The sequence below is a fragment of the Coptis chinensis genome, chromosome 2, assembly GCF_015680905.1.
Source record: "Coptis chinensis isolate HL-2020 chromosome 2, ASM1568090v1, whole genome shotgun sequence".
In the NCBI taxonomy this organism is placed as follows: Eukaryota; Viridiplantae; Streptophyta; class Magnoliopsida; order Ranunculales; family Ranunculaceae; genus Coptis; species Coptis chinensis.
In genome coordinates, this window is record NC_141457.1 from 80,731,136 (window position 1) to 80,748,022 (window position 16,887).

A 16,887-nucleotide genomic window follows, 5' to 3' on the forward strand; every position below is an offset into this window, starting at 1 on the left:
TTTTAAGAGTACGTGAAAGTGTGAAACTATGTATGACACTCTGACACCATGCCTGGTAGACTGGTTGGTTACTATTTGGTTGGTGTAGTGTATGCTTCACGACCAAGAGCACTATGGGGGGTGGCTGATTGATGGTGTTTGGGCATGAGTGACTTGCCCCAAGGTACTTAGGTAGTGACCTTGTTCCGGCAACCGCACCAGATAGAAGAACGGCATGTACCAAAAAAAAAAAAGCGCCATCATGCATTGGCGCATGGCTGCACTATGGCTACGTCCACATACATAAATTACATACGGAGTTAACATACGCAATCGTACTTACCTACATATATAATTATTTTTTGCGACCTAAGTGGAAATTGTATTAAAAAAAATAAGAGGAAAAAACTGTACAAACTGGATTAGGACAGCTCATAGCTAATCCTTTGACAAAACGTCAACTAAATATCAAATAAACTAGATCATACAATATGGGACCAGAAATATATCATTTAGATTCGCATCAAGTGAATCCAAAGACATTTTCCATCAGTATGATGTATATGGTAGATACAAGTATATTTAACAGCATTTTCTCATCATTATTCTTAGAAGTAAGGTACAGGGAGTATGATGTATATGGTAGATATATACTATATTTAACAGTATTTTCTCATCATTATTCTTAGAAGTAAGGTACATCCCTGTGGAGGTTATAGTGCCTTAATGTTGACAACAATGAGCAACTGAAACTCTTCAAATCAACACATTTTGTCAGAAAATTAAAGATCAATATGTGGTTGGTCGGCAGTTCTAATTACCAATCTTCATCCATATCCTATTGAAGTATTGAAGTTAATGCCCATAGACAAATAAAACAACACACATGTTTTCATTATGTTTTCGTAAATGATCAGCAGAAAAAAATCTTTATAACCATAAACTCCTGCGACCGCCTACTTATACGGAGTACAAACAATTTGATCTTCTTTTGGGACCAGCAGGGTTTGGAAAAACTACGTACTGCATTAGTACTTGCTACAAAAATGGCCAGACTTAACAGATCTTCATTGATTTTGGGACCAGCAGAATAGGAAATCAAGTAAACAAGTGAGCAAAATCCTCCCAACACTTACAGAAATTGGATTACAGAGGTAGGGATTCAGTCTTGAAGTTACATTAAACAAACCCAAAAGGATATGTATATATAAAAACAGAATGCTAACACTCATAACTTCACCTTATTCTACACTAAAAACTGTAAAAGGACATTGTATATTTGCAGTAACTACATTATATCTCCATTATCTATGCGACTATGGATTCATTCGAGCCTGCTGATTCATCCTGGCAGCTGCTGCCATAGAATCAGCCACGCCACCAGGATATGTAGACATATTTGGATTGTTCCTCAGTTCCGTGCCTATCACTCCTTCAGCGTCTTCCCTTGTCACCTCTTTGTCAGCTGGAAGCTTTGTTCTTGCATACGAGAGTACATCACCGAGCTTAGTCTTGACCTCGTCTTGCATCAACTTGCATTAACATCTGCTGTAGTCTGCAGATTGAGCACTAGCAGCCACACCTCCTGCTCCTGCTCCTGGTGTGATGATGTTGATGCCTGTTACTTCAGCTGCTTGTATTGCTGCGGCATCACTTTGATCAACTGGTTTATTTCTGGCTGTAAAAGCTGTTGCTTCCAAAGCTTCTCCAATAGTGACTGCGTCTCCGTCTAGAGCAGATGCTGGGGCTGTAGCTCGAATTGGAGCTGTCGCTGAGTAATCTGCTACAACCTACGTACCGAAAGTTTTGATTAAGCAATAAGCTTCTTAAGTTGCAAACTAGCATATTATTACTAATTATTGAGTACCTGTGGCCAATGTTTTGAAAACCGAACCGGTAATCGAACCGATTTTTTGTTAAAATGGTTCAACCAGATTCACCCATGGTTCGACTCGGTTGGACCGATTGATGTTTATTTAGCAAATTTTTTAATAATTATAATAATAAAATAAATAAATACATGTTTTAATTCAATATTAATTAATATTATATATCAAAATAAATTTCTTATACAAGAAATACATAGTAGTATGTTGGTTTGGAGTTTAGATTATCTTGTTTAGGTGTTAGGTTCAACTCCCCACATTATCAATTTTTCAAAAAAAAAAAAATTTACCAGTTCCGATCGGACCCCAGTCCAACCACCGGTCTGGTCCGGTTTTCTAAACACTGCCTGTGGCACTATTTTTAAAATTTTTAAATAGCTTCAGTATATATTCAAAACATGCAAGTATGCGAACGGTGCTACATATTGGTGTTGTGTCGATTTTATGAATTCTAGTTCTAATTTTAAAAACAATATAAAAATATTCGGAGGAGTTGAATATAATTTTAGTGTCGTAAAAGAAGTTTTCTAAATTATTTTAAATAATATGAAACTAATTCTAATTTTAATAAAATAAAAGAGTTTTTTTGTAAATTATTAAAAAAATTAGAAATTGATTAGAATAATTAAAAAAAATGGTTTTAAAATCTTAAAATAGAGAGATTAAAAATGCACTGTTCGGTTGAGAAGTATACCTCCTAAATACCCGGCTATTATATAGTGTAGAGATTATAAGACGAGTTAAGACGTTGAAATATCATAAGCTTATATCACCTATCGAATTTCATAAAATCGGTATAGTCTACACTACCGCTAGTTCTTTGAAATGTTTAATACCTGTCCAGCAACGAACTCAGTAATTATCCGTCTATCAGCAACCTCGGTTTCAGTGACAGTAACACCTTGATCAGCTCATCAGCAGCAGCAACCTCAGTTTCTGTATGGGCCATAAGCCCAGCCCTTTCATTAAGTGTTGCAGACTTGCAGTAGATTGCATTGTTGCAGCAGGCCCACCTTTTTGGGTTTGCCCAAGAACCATATTCTCAGCGGCTTGCATCATGCTGCAACTCTTGGTGCTACGGGCTTCTCTGCAAGATCGCCAGATATGTCAAACACTTGACCATATTTGATGGGCTCTGCTTTCTCAGCATCTTCAGGCCTTCTTGGTTGTTCTTGACTCATTTTTGAAGATATAGTGAGTCGGTTTCGAATCTCTGGCAAAGATAAGTTTGAGATTGCCATTTGAAAATGAGGTTTTTATGGGTGGACTGATGGAAGTGAGAAATGGACACCTGGGTTGTGAAGTGAAATGTGGAAGTGTCTATGTAGGACAGTTTCACTGATTTTTCATGTGGCAGCTTGTTTGGATGTTGTGTGAGCATTGCTACTATTATGGCGCGTAGTGGATTCCTTATGCAATTTTGTCAATTTTATTTTTTATTTTTTTTTATTGACAAATCTGTTTTAAATTAGATCAGTAACTCTTTAATGTTTACGGGTTTGAGCCCCAGGTATCATCACCTGGCCAAAGATTTTACTGACTTTGCTAGTCAGTACCTGCCAATTTTACCTATTCCCTAGTCTCTACATGAATCTTTGTTTTCCTATCTATTTTAGGGTTCTAAAACAAAATCAAAATGCTATAGGGCCTCTTCAGGGGCTGCTTCCAAAGAAGGGGCAGATCTAGGGTGGGGCGCACACCCAATTTTTCCGTTGAAAAAAAAAAATATTAGTTATAATAGTATAATTCTTCCAAAAAAATATTTGTAGTGTATGCTAGTTGTAGCCGCCCGTCTTGAGTGGCAATCCTGAATATTTGTGGTATATGTTAGTTGTAGCAGCCCCCTTGAGTGGCAATCCTGGATCCGCCCCTGCTTCCAGCTTGTATTTTTTGAAACTACTATGAGAGGTTCACCGAAAACCCTTGCGACTCAACTCCAAATCTCTAATGGCAGACTCTATTATCCATGTTGCCTATCTTAAAAAAACTTTATTTTAAAAGTTGCGGGTAACAAGTATATGGGGCGCGGTATTTACACCCCAACTAATGGGATTGACACCCTTTTGACAAATTCCTTGGCACCCCTCCATTAATCATATAAGTTGACGTACACCTCCTACATCTCTCCATTCTCATGACAACAAACTTTTGCAATCTTTATATACTCGTTGCAGCGTATTATCGTGGTTTTGGAGATATCATGGTATTTGTATGTCGTGAGTATTCAAAACTATAGGAAAAAAAAAGAAAAAAAGTCGTTATTTGCAACAAAGATTTGCCATAAGATGTGAGAACCCACGACAACTCACTGTCGTGAATGTGAGAACTCACACCAATTCGGTGACGTGGGACTATCGAGCATATTGGGTGTAAAAGGACATATAGGAAATAACTATTATTCTTCTACCATTTTGCCAAAGGAGTATCAATCCCATAAAGTGGGTGTAAATACCACCGCCTAAGTCTCTACACTATATAGTTGACTTTCTTGGAAGCACCCCTCAACTAGGAAATTTTTTATTTCCTACATCTTACAATTTAGAAGCACCTCCCTCAATTATTATAATCAGCTTCCCCCTTTTAAAAATTATTTTTAAAAAAAAACTCCCTCACTTCACTAAAATTAGAAAAACGTCCCTCCCAAAATTAAAATCAACTCTTTTTTTTTTAAAATAATTTCGAAGAGTCTCTCTCATGTCACAAAAATCCTTAGATATATATTATAGCTGTACCCTCTTGGCTCTATTTTTTGAGCCTTTAGAGAGTGTCCACATCATACAACTAAATTACTAAAAATCAGAGCGAAAAACCAAAAGTTTCGAAAACGTATGAGACCAAAATAAGAAATATGGGTTTCCTTCTTTACGAGTGGGTTCTTTCTACTTCATATACAAAAACTCTCTTCTGCAGCTTTGTTAAAAAGAACTTTACACCACTCCTATCTAGGACTTACCTGAAAAACTCTGTTGTATAGTACCAAATCAAATGAAGGATCATGTGAAATATGTCATATTTCACAGGCTTTGGGTTCCAAAGAAAATGTCGCTGCACCCTCCTCACTCTCAATTGTAGTTTTTTACACTTCTCCTCTAGTATTGAAAGGAAAATATTTTTCAAGTTTGGAATGTCTTTCTCAGGGATGAATACTGCAAGTGCCTCCCAGTTCAAAACCTCAAAGAAGCGAGGCACGAAATTGTCTGATATAATCACAAGGACACATTCATAAAAGATGGCCTCAACCACTCTTGGGATGTTCACCTCAAAACCCTTTGCGCAGATACAATACTTGCTGTTCTTCATGTGCTTCCAGCCAGGGGCAGATCTAGGGGTGGGGGGCACACCCAATTTTTCCGTCGAAAAAAAAAATACTAGTTATAATAATGTATATAATTCCTCCAAAAAAATATTTGTAGTGTATGTTAGTTGTAGCAACCCCTCTTGAGTGGAAATCCTAGATATTTGTGGTGTATGTTAGTTGTAGACTTGTAGCATCCCCCTTGAGTGGCAATCCTGGATCCACCCCTGCTTCCAGCTTGTATTTTTTGAAACTACTATGAGAGGTTCACCGGAAACCCTTGCGACTCAACTCCAAATCTCCAATGGCAGACTCTATTATCCATGTTGCCTATCTTAAAAAAACTTTATTTTAAAAGTTGTGGGTAATAAGTATATGGGGTGTGGTATTTACACCCTAACTAATGGGATTGACACCCTTTTGACAAATTCCTTGGCACCCCTCCATTAATCATATAAGTTGACGTACACCTCCTACATCTCTCCATTCTCACGGCAACAAACTTTTGCAATCTTTATATACTCATTGCAGCGTATTACCGTGGTTTTGGAGATATCACAGTATCCATTTGCTGTGGGTTTTGGGATATCATGGTATTTGTATGTCGTGAGTGATAAGTGCTCAAAAAGTGCTATTTAACCCTCGATTATGCCTCATGTTTAGTTATCTTAGTGGACTAATAGTGTTTGTAAGTTATGTTTTATGATTCTACAGGTCAAAGAGAGAGTTTTGTGGAATATTAGAGAAAAAGGGATAAAACGGAGCAATTCGGAGCATTAAGGATCACATGAGAAGCCCGTGGACAATCATGGAGAAGGCCAAGGAATTGGAGCTATTAAAGATGCGACTTGGACCTATTTTAAAGCCTATTTGGAAGCCCAAGGCCAAATAATTCGTTGCTTGGACCAAAGCCCACAAAAGAGGATAGAAGGATAGAGCAGAAGAGATAAAATAGGCTTACGCGTCTGGGACGCATTGATCGCGTTTGAGACGCATGAATAGTGCGTTCAGACGCATGGATCGATACTGTAGCCAATTCCTTCTCAATTTTGGAGACGAAGTTGGACTCGGAAAGAAGTCTATTTGTATTAGGAAACAAATGACGGTTTGGAATGCTTCTAGAGCTCATTGTAACCCCTATAAATAGAGGATCTAAGTGCCTCATGTAATTGACCAATTCACTTATATTCTTGTCTCCTAACTTTGAGGCGAGAGAGATTAATAATAAAAGATCGGTTTTAACTAGCTGAGTCTTAATAAATTAGTCTTTCTAGTCTTATGTTCTTCGACTCTTCTTCTTCTTCTCGTTCTTCGTGTTCTTCCTTCTTTATGGAAGGCTAATTTTCTCCTTCAAGGGAGAAGATGAAGCCGGTGCTTAGGGTTTGTTGATTCTTATGGTTTATGGTGTTCTTCAATCAGGTTAGTTCTTTATGTTTTTAGTTATTAGTTCTATTGCCCAGACCAGGGGATGGAAGTATAGATTAAAGTTTTTATTTATTGCAATCGAATATCATGCTAGTTTAGGATTTTATTTATTGCAATTAAATATTTGCTAGTGACATGCTTTTATTTATTGCAATTGAATATAATACTAGAATAGAATTTTATTTATTGTAATTGAATATTATACTATTATTCTCTACTTTTCTTCTAGTTGTGTAATGTTTTAGAGTAAGGGAAGTATTCCTTGTGTTTGCCTTAGATGGTGATTCATTGAATAGCTACCCAAGCTCACATAAAAGGAAAGAAGATACTAATAACATGAACATAAGAACAACCTTGTCACGCCCCGAGACCCATCACACATCCCGAGGACGTGGAATGAATCTTGAGGCAAACACCTATCCCGATTCTACCGAAATTTCGGCAGAGTTTCCTTTGTTTGATCGACATTCATAAACCCTAAAACCTGTCATAAACCTGTCATAAACCTGTCATAACCTGTCATAAACCTGGAAATCCTAACTACAACCTTCCAACCACATCAAATCCCATCCACCAACTATGTAAGTATAACTGCTACTTAAATACATCAAATATTACATCAAAATGGCCTAGCTCACCATATATACAACCAAATGAACTAGCCTCTTACTATACAACCAAAAGAAAAAGAGCTATGCTCATTATATACAAAGACAAAAGAATAACCTAGCTTATCTCTATACAGCCCAAAAATATAAACTTGACTCGCTCTCGTCAAGCCGTAAGGGAATCCTTCCAAATCCCCATAACCCTCATCGCTAGGGTTAGGAAAAGCCTCCTCTGCAACTGGCTCGTCTGAAATGTTAAGTAGGATGAGCAAACAACTATGCCCAGTAGAAACGCACATAGCCAATAAATAGTCTACTTATAGAAAACATTTGAAACATGCAGGGTTTCTATAATAGTATTCAAATATTGTGACTATGTATATATACATCACTAACTAGCTGAAATCATCTCGACATGCTTCATTGATATTTAAAATAGAGTTTTCACAATCATCATACAACTATTGTGACCGCTGCATCCTATTAGAATGGTGAGGGTACGACTGGTACTCAGCCCCAGTCACAGGCAATCTCGGTTCAGTACTTCCCAGTGTGAACCATGCACCGTTGTTTTCCTGATTTTACCGGCAGGGAGATGAAATGCCGTTGTTGTGTTCGTACACACAAAATCCCCAAAGCTTTTAGGGCTCAGGTGGGCCCTGTGACCACGACCCCCATACGGGCTGTCACCTAACTTACGGTGGTCAACCGTTCGACGACTGCAGACTGCTCAGGATCCTGACACACATCCAGGAGTGGACTAAACTCTCACTCCTCGCATCTAAACCTCATCGAGGTAACATGTAACCCCACACAAGCTAATCACCATACAAATGACACGCATAAGCATGGTTATCTAGAAAAGTAGAAAAGGAATTCCCGACTACATCCAGTGATGCATCCCTTTAAAGGTGGCCCACCACCTCGAAAGGTGTACACCACATTGAATCCTAGAGCGAATCATTGCCTCCTCGAAATGCGACGGCCAGCCCTTCTTTATAGAATTCACGCCCTTTTCTACATTCCCCGTGATAAACATAGTAATATCTATATATATATATATACTCATATTACCGATTGTTTTCAAATACTCTAGTTACATATCTAGTTTTTCTTTTAAAACTGTTGAATATATAGGTGTGAGTTCATGGATTTCCAAATCGAGTAGAACAACCTATGACTCCCAAACGGGCGGTCACCATAAATAACAACCGATGATTCCCAAACGGCGAATCATCGTAAATAACACGACCATCCCTAAACAATCGAACCCGCGCACCTAGTTACACACAACCGGGTAATCCTTACCCGCATTACAAAATCCATCTCTCTGTCTCCTTACTGAGACAAGAGACGCGAACCTTTCCCAAAACCAGTTTTTTTCTCTTTTAACCAAGAAAACAAATCCCCGTTACCCCGATTTTACCAAAACCCTTTTCACACGAAAGCTATCTATATATATAATTTATAGCGAAGAAATACAGTGCAAAACATGAATATCATATATACATGCATGGTTGATATACAAACTATCTATTTCCAATTTAACAATTCAAATCATGCATGAAAATAAGCATGCTATATATTGGTATGTAGGTTCCTACCTTAGCAAGCTCCGTTCTCCTCAAGCCCACTTAACTGAATCAATCCCGCTTAACCCAATCCACTCGAATTCATTCCTATAATAGCATATACAAATACGTCGATTATTAGAATTGATCGAACAACGAGGAATTCTTATCTAGTGTAAGTCGAGAAGAATTCTCGACGTTAAGAATTTGGTTTCGGATAACTTTGCATCTAACTACCGTTAACAGAGCTACAGCCATTTCGCATCAGTAACTCGACGGTCTCTCACGGCCGTTTTTCGCCATGGCAGGCCCTCATATCGACGCCAATCCTATTCTATCCCAATTCCCAGTCCAAATTTCAACTACAACCCATTCTCCACCTCTCAATTCACATTTAATCCAATAATACTAAGTGGGTGTTCTTTCTCACTCACTCGATACTCGACGTGATTTTAAACAAGTGCGAACTAGCATCAATGCTCTAAAATAGATTGAATATTTAAATTCTTACCGAGTCAGCAACCAAAATCGCTCCTAGCTTGCTGCTCCACCGATATCGCTCAACTCACTCCTCTCCAAACCAGCTACTGCCGACATTCAACAACCAATTCCAATTATTATTATCTTTTTTTCTTTCCAATACCACTAATGAACTTCGAAATCGAGTTTACACTATCGATTTGTAGGCTTAAATTCACTAACCTTTTCATGAGAACCCGACGCACTCCAAGAATTTTCGGCTCCACCACTGTTTCCCTCCACTTTAGCTCCTCCAACTGCCACTGCCGACCTTCAACACCCCTAATACAATCCATTTCAGCATCACGCCCTCAAGAAATCGAAATTGAAGCTAACTATTAATTGAAACGAATTCAAACTTACCTTTCGCGGAACTACGCTGAAATTCAACTCAATTTTCGAAGCTGTACACTTGGTTTTATAGTTTCTAAGGATTGGGTGTTCTAATTCTTGGTTTGAATTGATTGGAGAGGAACTAACCCAACTGCCGCCGCGATTTGGCTTCGGTATGCTCGAATTTCCAAGAGATTTTGAATTCTCTCACTTCAGTTTAGTGTTCCTAGTGATTGGGGGTTTAAATTTTTGGGTGGAATCGGTTGAATTTGGGCGATTTGAGATTTCTCTCTCCTAGGGTTTGAGAGATGCGAATTGGGGAAGATGGGTGCGATTTGGATTTCGCGATTTCTTTTTTCTATTTTGGGCCGCGATATATTTAGGCCCAAGCCCAATATATCCTACTTAGATTTAACGTCCTACTTAGACTCCTAACCACTAACGAATTTGACGTCGCGCCGTAATTATTTTTCCGGCTCATCCCGCTAAATTTAATCTTCTATATTCTATCTCACCGCATGCTATAATGATGACCCAATCATGCGTGTAAGCTGTTAACTCGTGCCAGCGTCGCACGCAGAAAACCGCTAACCGCCATTTTTGGTCAAATTTTCGCCTATGGTCGCTTACCTAACGTGACTTATGAGTCGGAGTTAAGTTCCAGTAAGTTACGTATGGGTGAAAAATAAACCCGACGACCAATTTACAGAACGGCCCTAGAGTTGATATGAAATTTACAAAAATACCCTTAATAATAATTCAGGACTTTACATCCTACCCTCCTTAAAAGAAAATTTCGTCCTCGAAATTAAATCATACCTTATTGCTCGAACAATTCTGGATGTTGTTGTCTCATATCGGCTTCTTTCTCCCATGTTGCTTCCTCTACATTGTGATTTCTCCATAAGACCTTTACCAATGGAATGACCTTGGACCTCAATCTCTTCTCTCTCGCATCTAGGATCTGGACTGGCCCTTCCGGATAGGTAATGTCTTCTTCCAACTCCAACGATTCCAAATCGACAACATGTAGTGGATCCGGCTCATACTTGCGTAGCATCGAGATATGGAACACGTTATGGACACGTGATAGCCTTTCTGGTAGCTCGAGCTTATAAGCTAGCTCAGAGATCTTCTGAATAATCAGGAATGGTCCCACATATCTAGGTGCAAGTTTCCCTTTCATTCCGAACCTCTGAATGCCCTTCTTCGAGATACTTTCAGAAATACCACGCCACCTTCATAAAATTCCAAGGACGCGTCACGCCTATCTGCATAGCTTTCCGACGACTCGGGCTGTGAGCAACCGATTCCAGATCACTCTAATATTCTCGGTGGTGTCACTAACCATCTCTCGCCCCAACATAATACTATCTCCGTTTCACCCAACAGAGGGTGTTCGCAAGGTCTGTCCGCCATACAACGCTTCAAACGGAGCCATACCAATACTAGATTGGTAATCGTATTGTAGGCAAACTCGGTCCAATGCCAAATGAGTCTTCCAACTACCCCCAAAATCAAGCACGCAAGCCCAAGCATATCCTCTATGATTTGATGACTCTTCCGATTGCCCATCGGTTCATGGGATGAAATGTCAGATCAATTTCAGTTTGGTCCCCAATTCCTTTGAAGACTTCTCCAAAATGAACCGGTAAATTGAGTACCTCTATCTGAAATTATAGATAATGGTGCCCCATGCAACCTCAGTACATCTGACATGTAGATCCTACTTAGCTTTTCAGCAGAGTAAGTAGTCTTAACAGGTATGAAATGGGCAGACTTGGTTAGTCTATCAACAATGACCCATATAGAATCCATTCCCTCACTGGTCCTCGGTAACCCGGATACAAAATCCATAGTTATATTCTCCCACTTCCATTCCGGAATCTCCAGAGGTTTAAGAAGACCAGGTGGTCTATGGTGTTCAGCTTTCACCTGTTGGCATGTGGCACATTTCTTCACATATTCCGCAATGTGCCGCTTCATTCCCGGCCACTAAAACTGACGACGCAGATCTCTGTACATTTTGGTACCACCAGGATGAATGGTATACTTCGATCTATGTGCCTCCTTCAAGATACTATTCCGCAAGGAGTGATCAAAAGGCACCCAAATTCTTCCTCTGAATCTGATGCTTCCATCTCCGGATTTTTCCCAATCAACGCCCTCGATTATCCACATATCCTCGGTACCTAGGTCCATCCCTCGATGTATTCTCGAAAGCATCCACAATCTCCCCGAACCAAGGTGTTTTCTGCCACATCGTCATCCGTGCTAGATAACAAAGACTTCTTAGAATCTCCACTTCCATTTCCGTGATTTCAAAACCATAAGAAGCAAAGAAACTCCAAAGAATTGCCACTCCTTCATCATCATCTGAGCACAAACATGTTCTCGCTTCCTACTCAATGCATCGGCCACTACATTTGCTTTACCCGGATGGTATTGCAATGTGAATGTATAGTCCTCCATGTACTCAACCCATCTCCTCTGCCTCATATTCAAATCTTTCTCATGAGAACAAGTACTTGAGACTCTTGTGATCAGAGAATATCTCAAACTTCTCACCATACACATAATGCCTCCATATCTTTAGAGCATGAATGATCGCCACTAACTCCAAGTCATGAGTAGGATAATTCTTCTCATGGGCATTCAATTGTCTAGACGCATACGCTATCACTTGGCCTTCTTGCATTAAGACACATCCTAACCCAAAGTTAGAGGCATCGATTATAAATCACATAACTTCTTCTCCGGATCTGGAATAGTCAAAACTGGTGCTGTTATCAATCGCGTCTTTAGCTCTTGGAAAGCTTTCTCACATGCCTCCGTCCATTCAAACTTCACATCCTTCTGTGTCAATCTAGTTAAGGACGACGCTATGCTAGTGAATCCTTCTACAAAACGACGGTAATAACCTGCCAATCCCAAGAAACTTCTGATTTCCGTCATCGACGCCGGTCTCGCCAATTATTCATCTGCTTCTATCTTTGAACGATCAACTTTGATTCCATTCTCCGATACAACATGCCCTAAGAACCTCATTTCATTCAACCGAACTCACACTTGCTGAACTTGGCATAAAGTCGATGATCAACTAATGTTTGGAAGACAATCCTCAAGTGTTCCTTGTGTTCAAATTTCTAGTCTTGAATAAATCAAGATGTCATCTATGAATACGATAACAAATTGATCTAAGTATTTCCACATCACTTTCGGTGCATGAGATCCATAAATGCAGCCGAGCATTTGTCAATCCAAATGGTAACACCAAAACTCAAAATGCCCTAGCCGTGCGGAAAGTCGTCTTCTCAGATATCTTCTTCTCGATTCTCATCCGATGGTAGCCGCTCGAGATCTATCTTCGAGAAATACTTGGCACCCCTTAAACCGATCGAATGTGTCATTAATCCTAGGCAACGGATATTTGTTCTTGATAGTCACATTATTCAAATTCGATAATCCACACATAGCCGAAATGACCCATCCTTCTTCTTCACAAATAACACCGTGCTCCCCAAGGTGACCGACTTTCCTTATAAACCCCAATCTTTTCAATTCATCTAATTGGGACTTGAGTTCTCTCATTTCGAGAGGAGCCATTCGATAAGAAATCATCGAAATAGGCGGCGCTCCCAGCATTAGATCTATTACAAAATCTATCTCACGCCAGGGAGGGCAATCCCGCAATGCATCCGGGAACACCGCCAAGAAACTCACTAACTACAGAACAAGCTCTCAAGATTCAACTTCGCCCTTGAGACTAAGACCAGCTAACAATCCATTATCTATCATACTTGAAGTCGACTTGGCCTTCACCACTGTGATACCGTGTATTTCTAATCCCTCAAACACAACCTCAGTCGTCCCAGCTTCTAAAGCGCCACCGCCTTGGCAAAACAATCTACATGGGCATGATACTTCCCTAACAAATCCATCCCTACGATGACATCGAAATCTTTTAGGTCCATCACCGTTAGATCGACTATCATCTCCCTATCACCTATCTTTATCACACAATGGTGACAAACTTCAAAGAACATAGTTTTCTTTCCTAGAGGAGTAGATAGAATAAGCTTCCTCCCGTATAACTACATCCAAACCAAGAATCTCCACCATATTTTTAGCAATGAAAGAATGAGTAGCACCCAGATCAAACAGACATGCACATTATGAGTAAACAAACATATCATACCTTCCACCACTTGATCGGTAGCACTCGATATCTGCCCCCAACATTATTATATACCGTGGCTTCCTCTTGGACTGATGCAGATCCACAACTTCTTCCTCCTCGCACTAGATAATACACCTTGGCCTCGTGGTCTCGCTCCACCCTCCTCGGGTGGACTTGGGACAAAACCGCTTGATATGCCCAAATTTCACCGCATTATAGCAAACCACACTCTTTTCCCCGACCGTACTCGTGGTATTACAGATTGCAATCTAGCTCTCTCGACCTCGAGGCCTCAAATTCTGCACCGTGCTCGTCCGAGAAGGAGCAGGTAATTCCCTCGGTGGCCTCTGTCATCCACTCATCGGTCTCATGAATCGGTAGACTCAGGCCGGCCTAACCACATTCAAACCCCTGTGTACCGCTGGTGCCCTCCACTGTGGTGCCTGCTGAATAACTGGCCTATACATCTGTTGCGACCCTGAACCACTACCTTGGTAAACCTGCCTCTTTCCCGTATCCCGCCTACCCCGAGATGCCGAATGCCTTACCCTTCCAACCTCTTTGCCTCTCAAGCAATAACCCGATCATCCACTCTTTCAATACCTTGAGCTCTTCTCACAGCCTCAGCATAGGAATCGATCCGAAGGACCGACATCTTGCTCTGCATATACGATTTCAGCCCGTCAATGAACTTCCTCGCCTTAGCTTTTTCCGTGGAAATCCACTCCTTCCCATATCGCGGAAAGAACAAGAATTTCTCTTCATAATCTTGCCCCACTCGTCATGTTTCCTTGTTCTAACTTGAGGAATTCCATTCGCTTCTTATCTCTCCCTCCAGAACATACCTCAAAAGAAAGAGTTCCTCAAACTTAGCCCAACTCATAGGAACGCGTCTCCACGCCCTTAACACTGATCCACTGTTTGTTTGGCTTCACCTCTAGATGAAGGCAGCCAAAGTAACCCGCTCCGCGATCAAGACATCATGGAGTCCAAAGATACTAGACATGTCTAACAACCCAGCCTTCTTGACTACTTTAACCTCAGAAGACCCCACAAATTCAGGTGGACGTAGCCTGATGAAATTTGCAAGCAGGAAACCTGATTGACTTTGCACTGGTGGCCTGAACTCCTCAACCCTCACTGTGGTCGGGGATGCTACCTCTGGTGCTACACCAGGTGGAATAACAGTGGATGTCAGAAGAGTTTGGGGCTCGTTCCGACTAGCCCTCAAACTTTCGATCTCAGCTCTCATCTCATTTTGTGCTTGAGCCATTTGATTCATCATAGCGAGGAGCCTATCCATTCGGTCCTCCCGACCACGATCCGTAGCATCATCACCACTAGTACTTTCCGGATCCATGGTGACTATTCTGCACATACACAAAGAGCCAACTCAGTGTATGATAAATTAGAGAGAGAGAGTTCTCAAAATTATGCAAGAAGCATAGGCCGCGCCCTATGGAATTCACATGCACAGAATGAGCGCGAGTAGAATTTCAAGAGATGAGCGCAGGTGCGCTCCAACAGAGGGAAGGTTGCGCCTTCCACCTCGAAATGAAAATTCACTCCGACCTTATAGTGTCCGATTCGTCAAATTTTTTTGACTCGTGTCCGCGCTCTCCGCTGTGACAAGACGACTAACCGTACGACGTCTCTACATTGCTAAGCTATTATTAACGCTTAACGCATTTAACTAGGGGTAGTGTATCTAGGGTTTATCGGGTTCCGATGAAACTTTAGAAACGCGTCATGACCGAAGTCCCCCTACACTCCCCCTGACGGATCTAATAGTGGACGCTCTGATACCACGTTTTCTGTCACGCCCCGAGACCCATCACACATCCCGAGGACGTGGAATGAATCTCGAGGCAGACACCTATCCCGATTCTACCGAAATTTCGGCAGAGTTTCCTTTGTTTGATCGACATTCATAAACCCTAAAACCTGTCATAAACCTGTCATAACCTGTCATAAACCTGGAAATCCTAACTACAACCTTCCAACCACATCAAATCCCATCCACCAACTATGTAAGTATAACTGCTACTTAAATACATCAAATATTACATCAAAATGGCCTAGCTCACCATATATACAACCAAATGAACTAGCCTCTTACTATACAACCAAAAGAAAAGAGCTATGCTCATTATATACAGCAAAAGAATAACCTAGCTTATCTCTATACAACCCAAAATATAAACTTGACTCGCTCTCTCGCAAGCGTAAGGGAATCCTCCTCCCAAATCCCCATAACCCCTCATCGCTAGGGTTAGGAAAAGCCCTCCTCAAGAATCGCTCGTCTCGAAATGTTAAGTAGGATGAGCAAACAACTATGCCCAGTAGAAACGCACATAGCCAATAAATAGTCTACTTATAGAAAACATTTGAAACATGCAGGGTTTCTATAATAGTATTCAAATATTGTGAATATGTATATATACATCACTAATTAGCTGAAATCATCTCGACATGCTTCATTGATATTTAAAATAGAGTTTTCACAATCATCATACAACTATTGTGACCATTTGCATCCTATTAGAATGGTGAGGGTACGACCGGTACTTTCACCCCCCGCAAGCAATCTCGGTTCAAGATTTCCCAAAGGTGTGAACCATGCAATCAAGGTTTTTCCTGATTTTACCGGCAGGAGATGAAATGCCGTTGTTGTGTTCATTACACACAAAAATCCCCAAAGCTTTTAGGGCTCGGGTGGGCCTCGGACCCACGACCCCCATAATGCCGTCACCTAACTTACGGTGGTCAACCGCTCGGCGATCGCAGACCGCCAGATCCTCGACATCCAGAGTGGACTAAACTCTCACTCCTCCGGCGTCTAAACCTCATCGAGGTAACATGTAACCCCACACAAGCTAATCACCATACAAATGACACGCATAAGCATGGTTATCTAGAAAAGTAGAAAAGGAATTCCCGGACTACATCCAAATGATGCATCCCTTTAAAGGTGGCCCACCACCTCCAAAGGTGTACACCACAGTTGGAATCCTAGAGTGAACTGCCGTCTCCGGAAATGCGACAGCAGTTCCTTCTTTATAGGAATTCACAGTTCCTTTTCTACATTCCC

General features: G+C 40.7%; 1 protein-coding gene, 1 long non-coding RNA gene and 1 pseudogene across 3 annotated transcripts; all 3 read right to left on the reverse strand.

The window, feature by feature from the left end:
* Nucleotides 1-1,090: 1,090 nt before the first annotated feature.
* On the reverse strand, nt 1,091-3,185 carry LOC147518167 (late embryogenesis abundant protein D-34-like; annotated as a pseudogene). Its single transcript, XR_015214009.1, has 2 exons — nt 2,702-3,185; nt 1,091-1,769 (listed from the first exon to the last, which is right to left on the reverse strand). The product of XR_015214009.1 is annotated as a late embryogenesis abundant protein D-34-like (transcript).
* A 4,180-nt stretch (nt 3,186-7,365) lies between these two features.
* Nucleotides 7,366-9,353, reverse strand: LOC147518168 (uncharacterized). The gene is made up of 3 exons (XR_015214010.1): nt 9,276-9,353; nt 8,798-8,872; nt 7,366-7,440 (listed from the first exon to the last, which is right to left on the reverse strand). It is a non-coding gene; the product is annotated as an uncharacterized LOC147518168 (long non-coding RNA).
* A 1,083-nt stretch (nt 9,354-10,436) lies between these two features.
* Nucleotides 10,437-10,802, reverse strand: LOC147518169 (uncharacterized). Its single transcript, XM_086593848.1, has one exon. It carries the CDS (start codon nt 10,800-10,802, stop codon nt 10,437-10,439), a length of 366 nt encoding a protein of 121 aa, XP_086449974.1.
* Nucleotides 10,803-16,887: the final 6,085 nt, after the last annotated feature.

Excerpts from the sequence above, each read along its gene's own strand:
- LOC147518169 (XM_086593848.1), bottom strand. The coding sequence starts at position 10,802 with ATGAAAGGGAAACTTGCACCTAGATATGTGGGACCATTCCTGATTATT.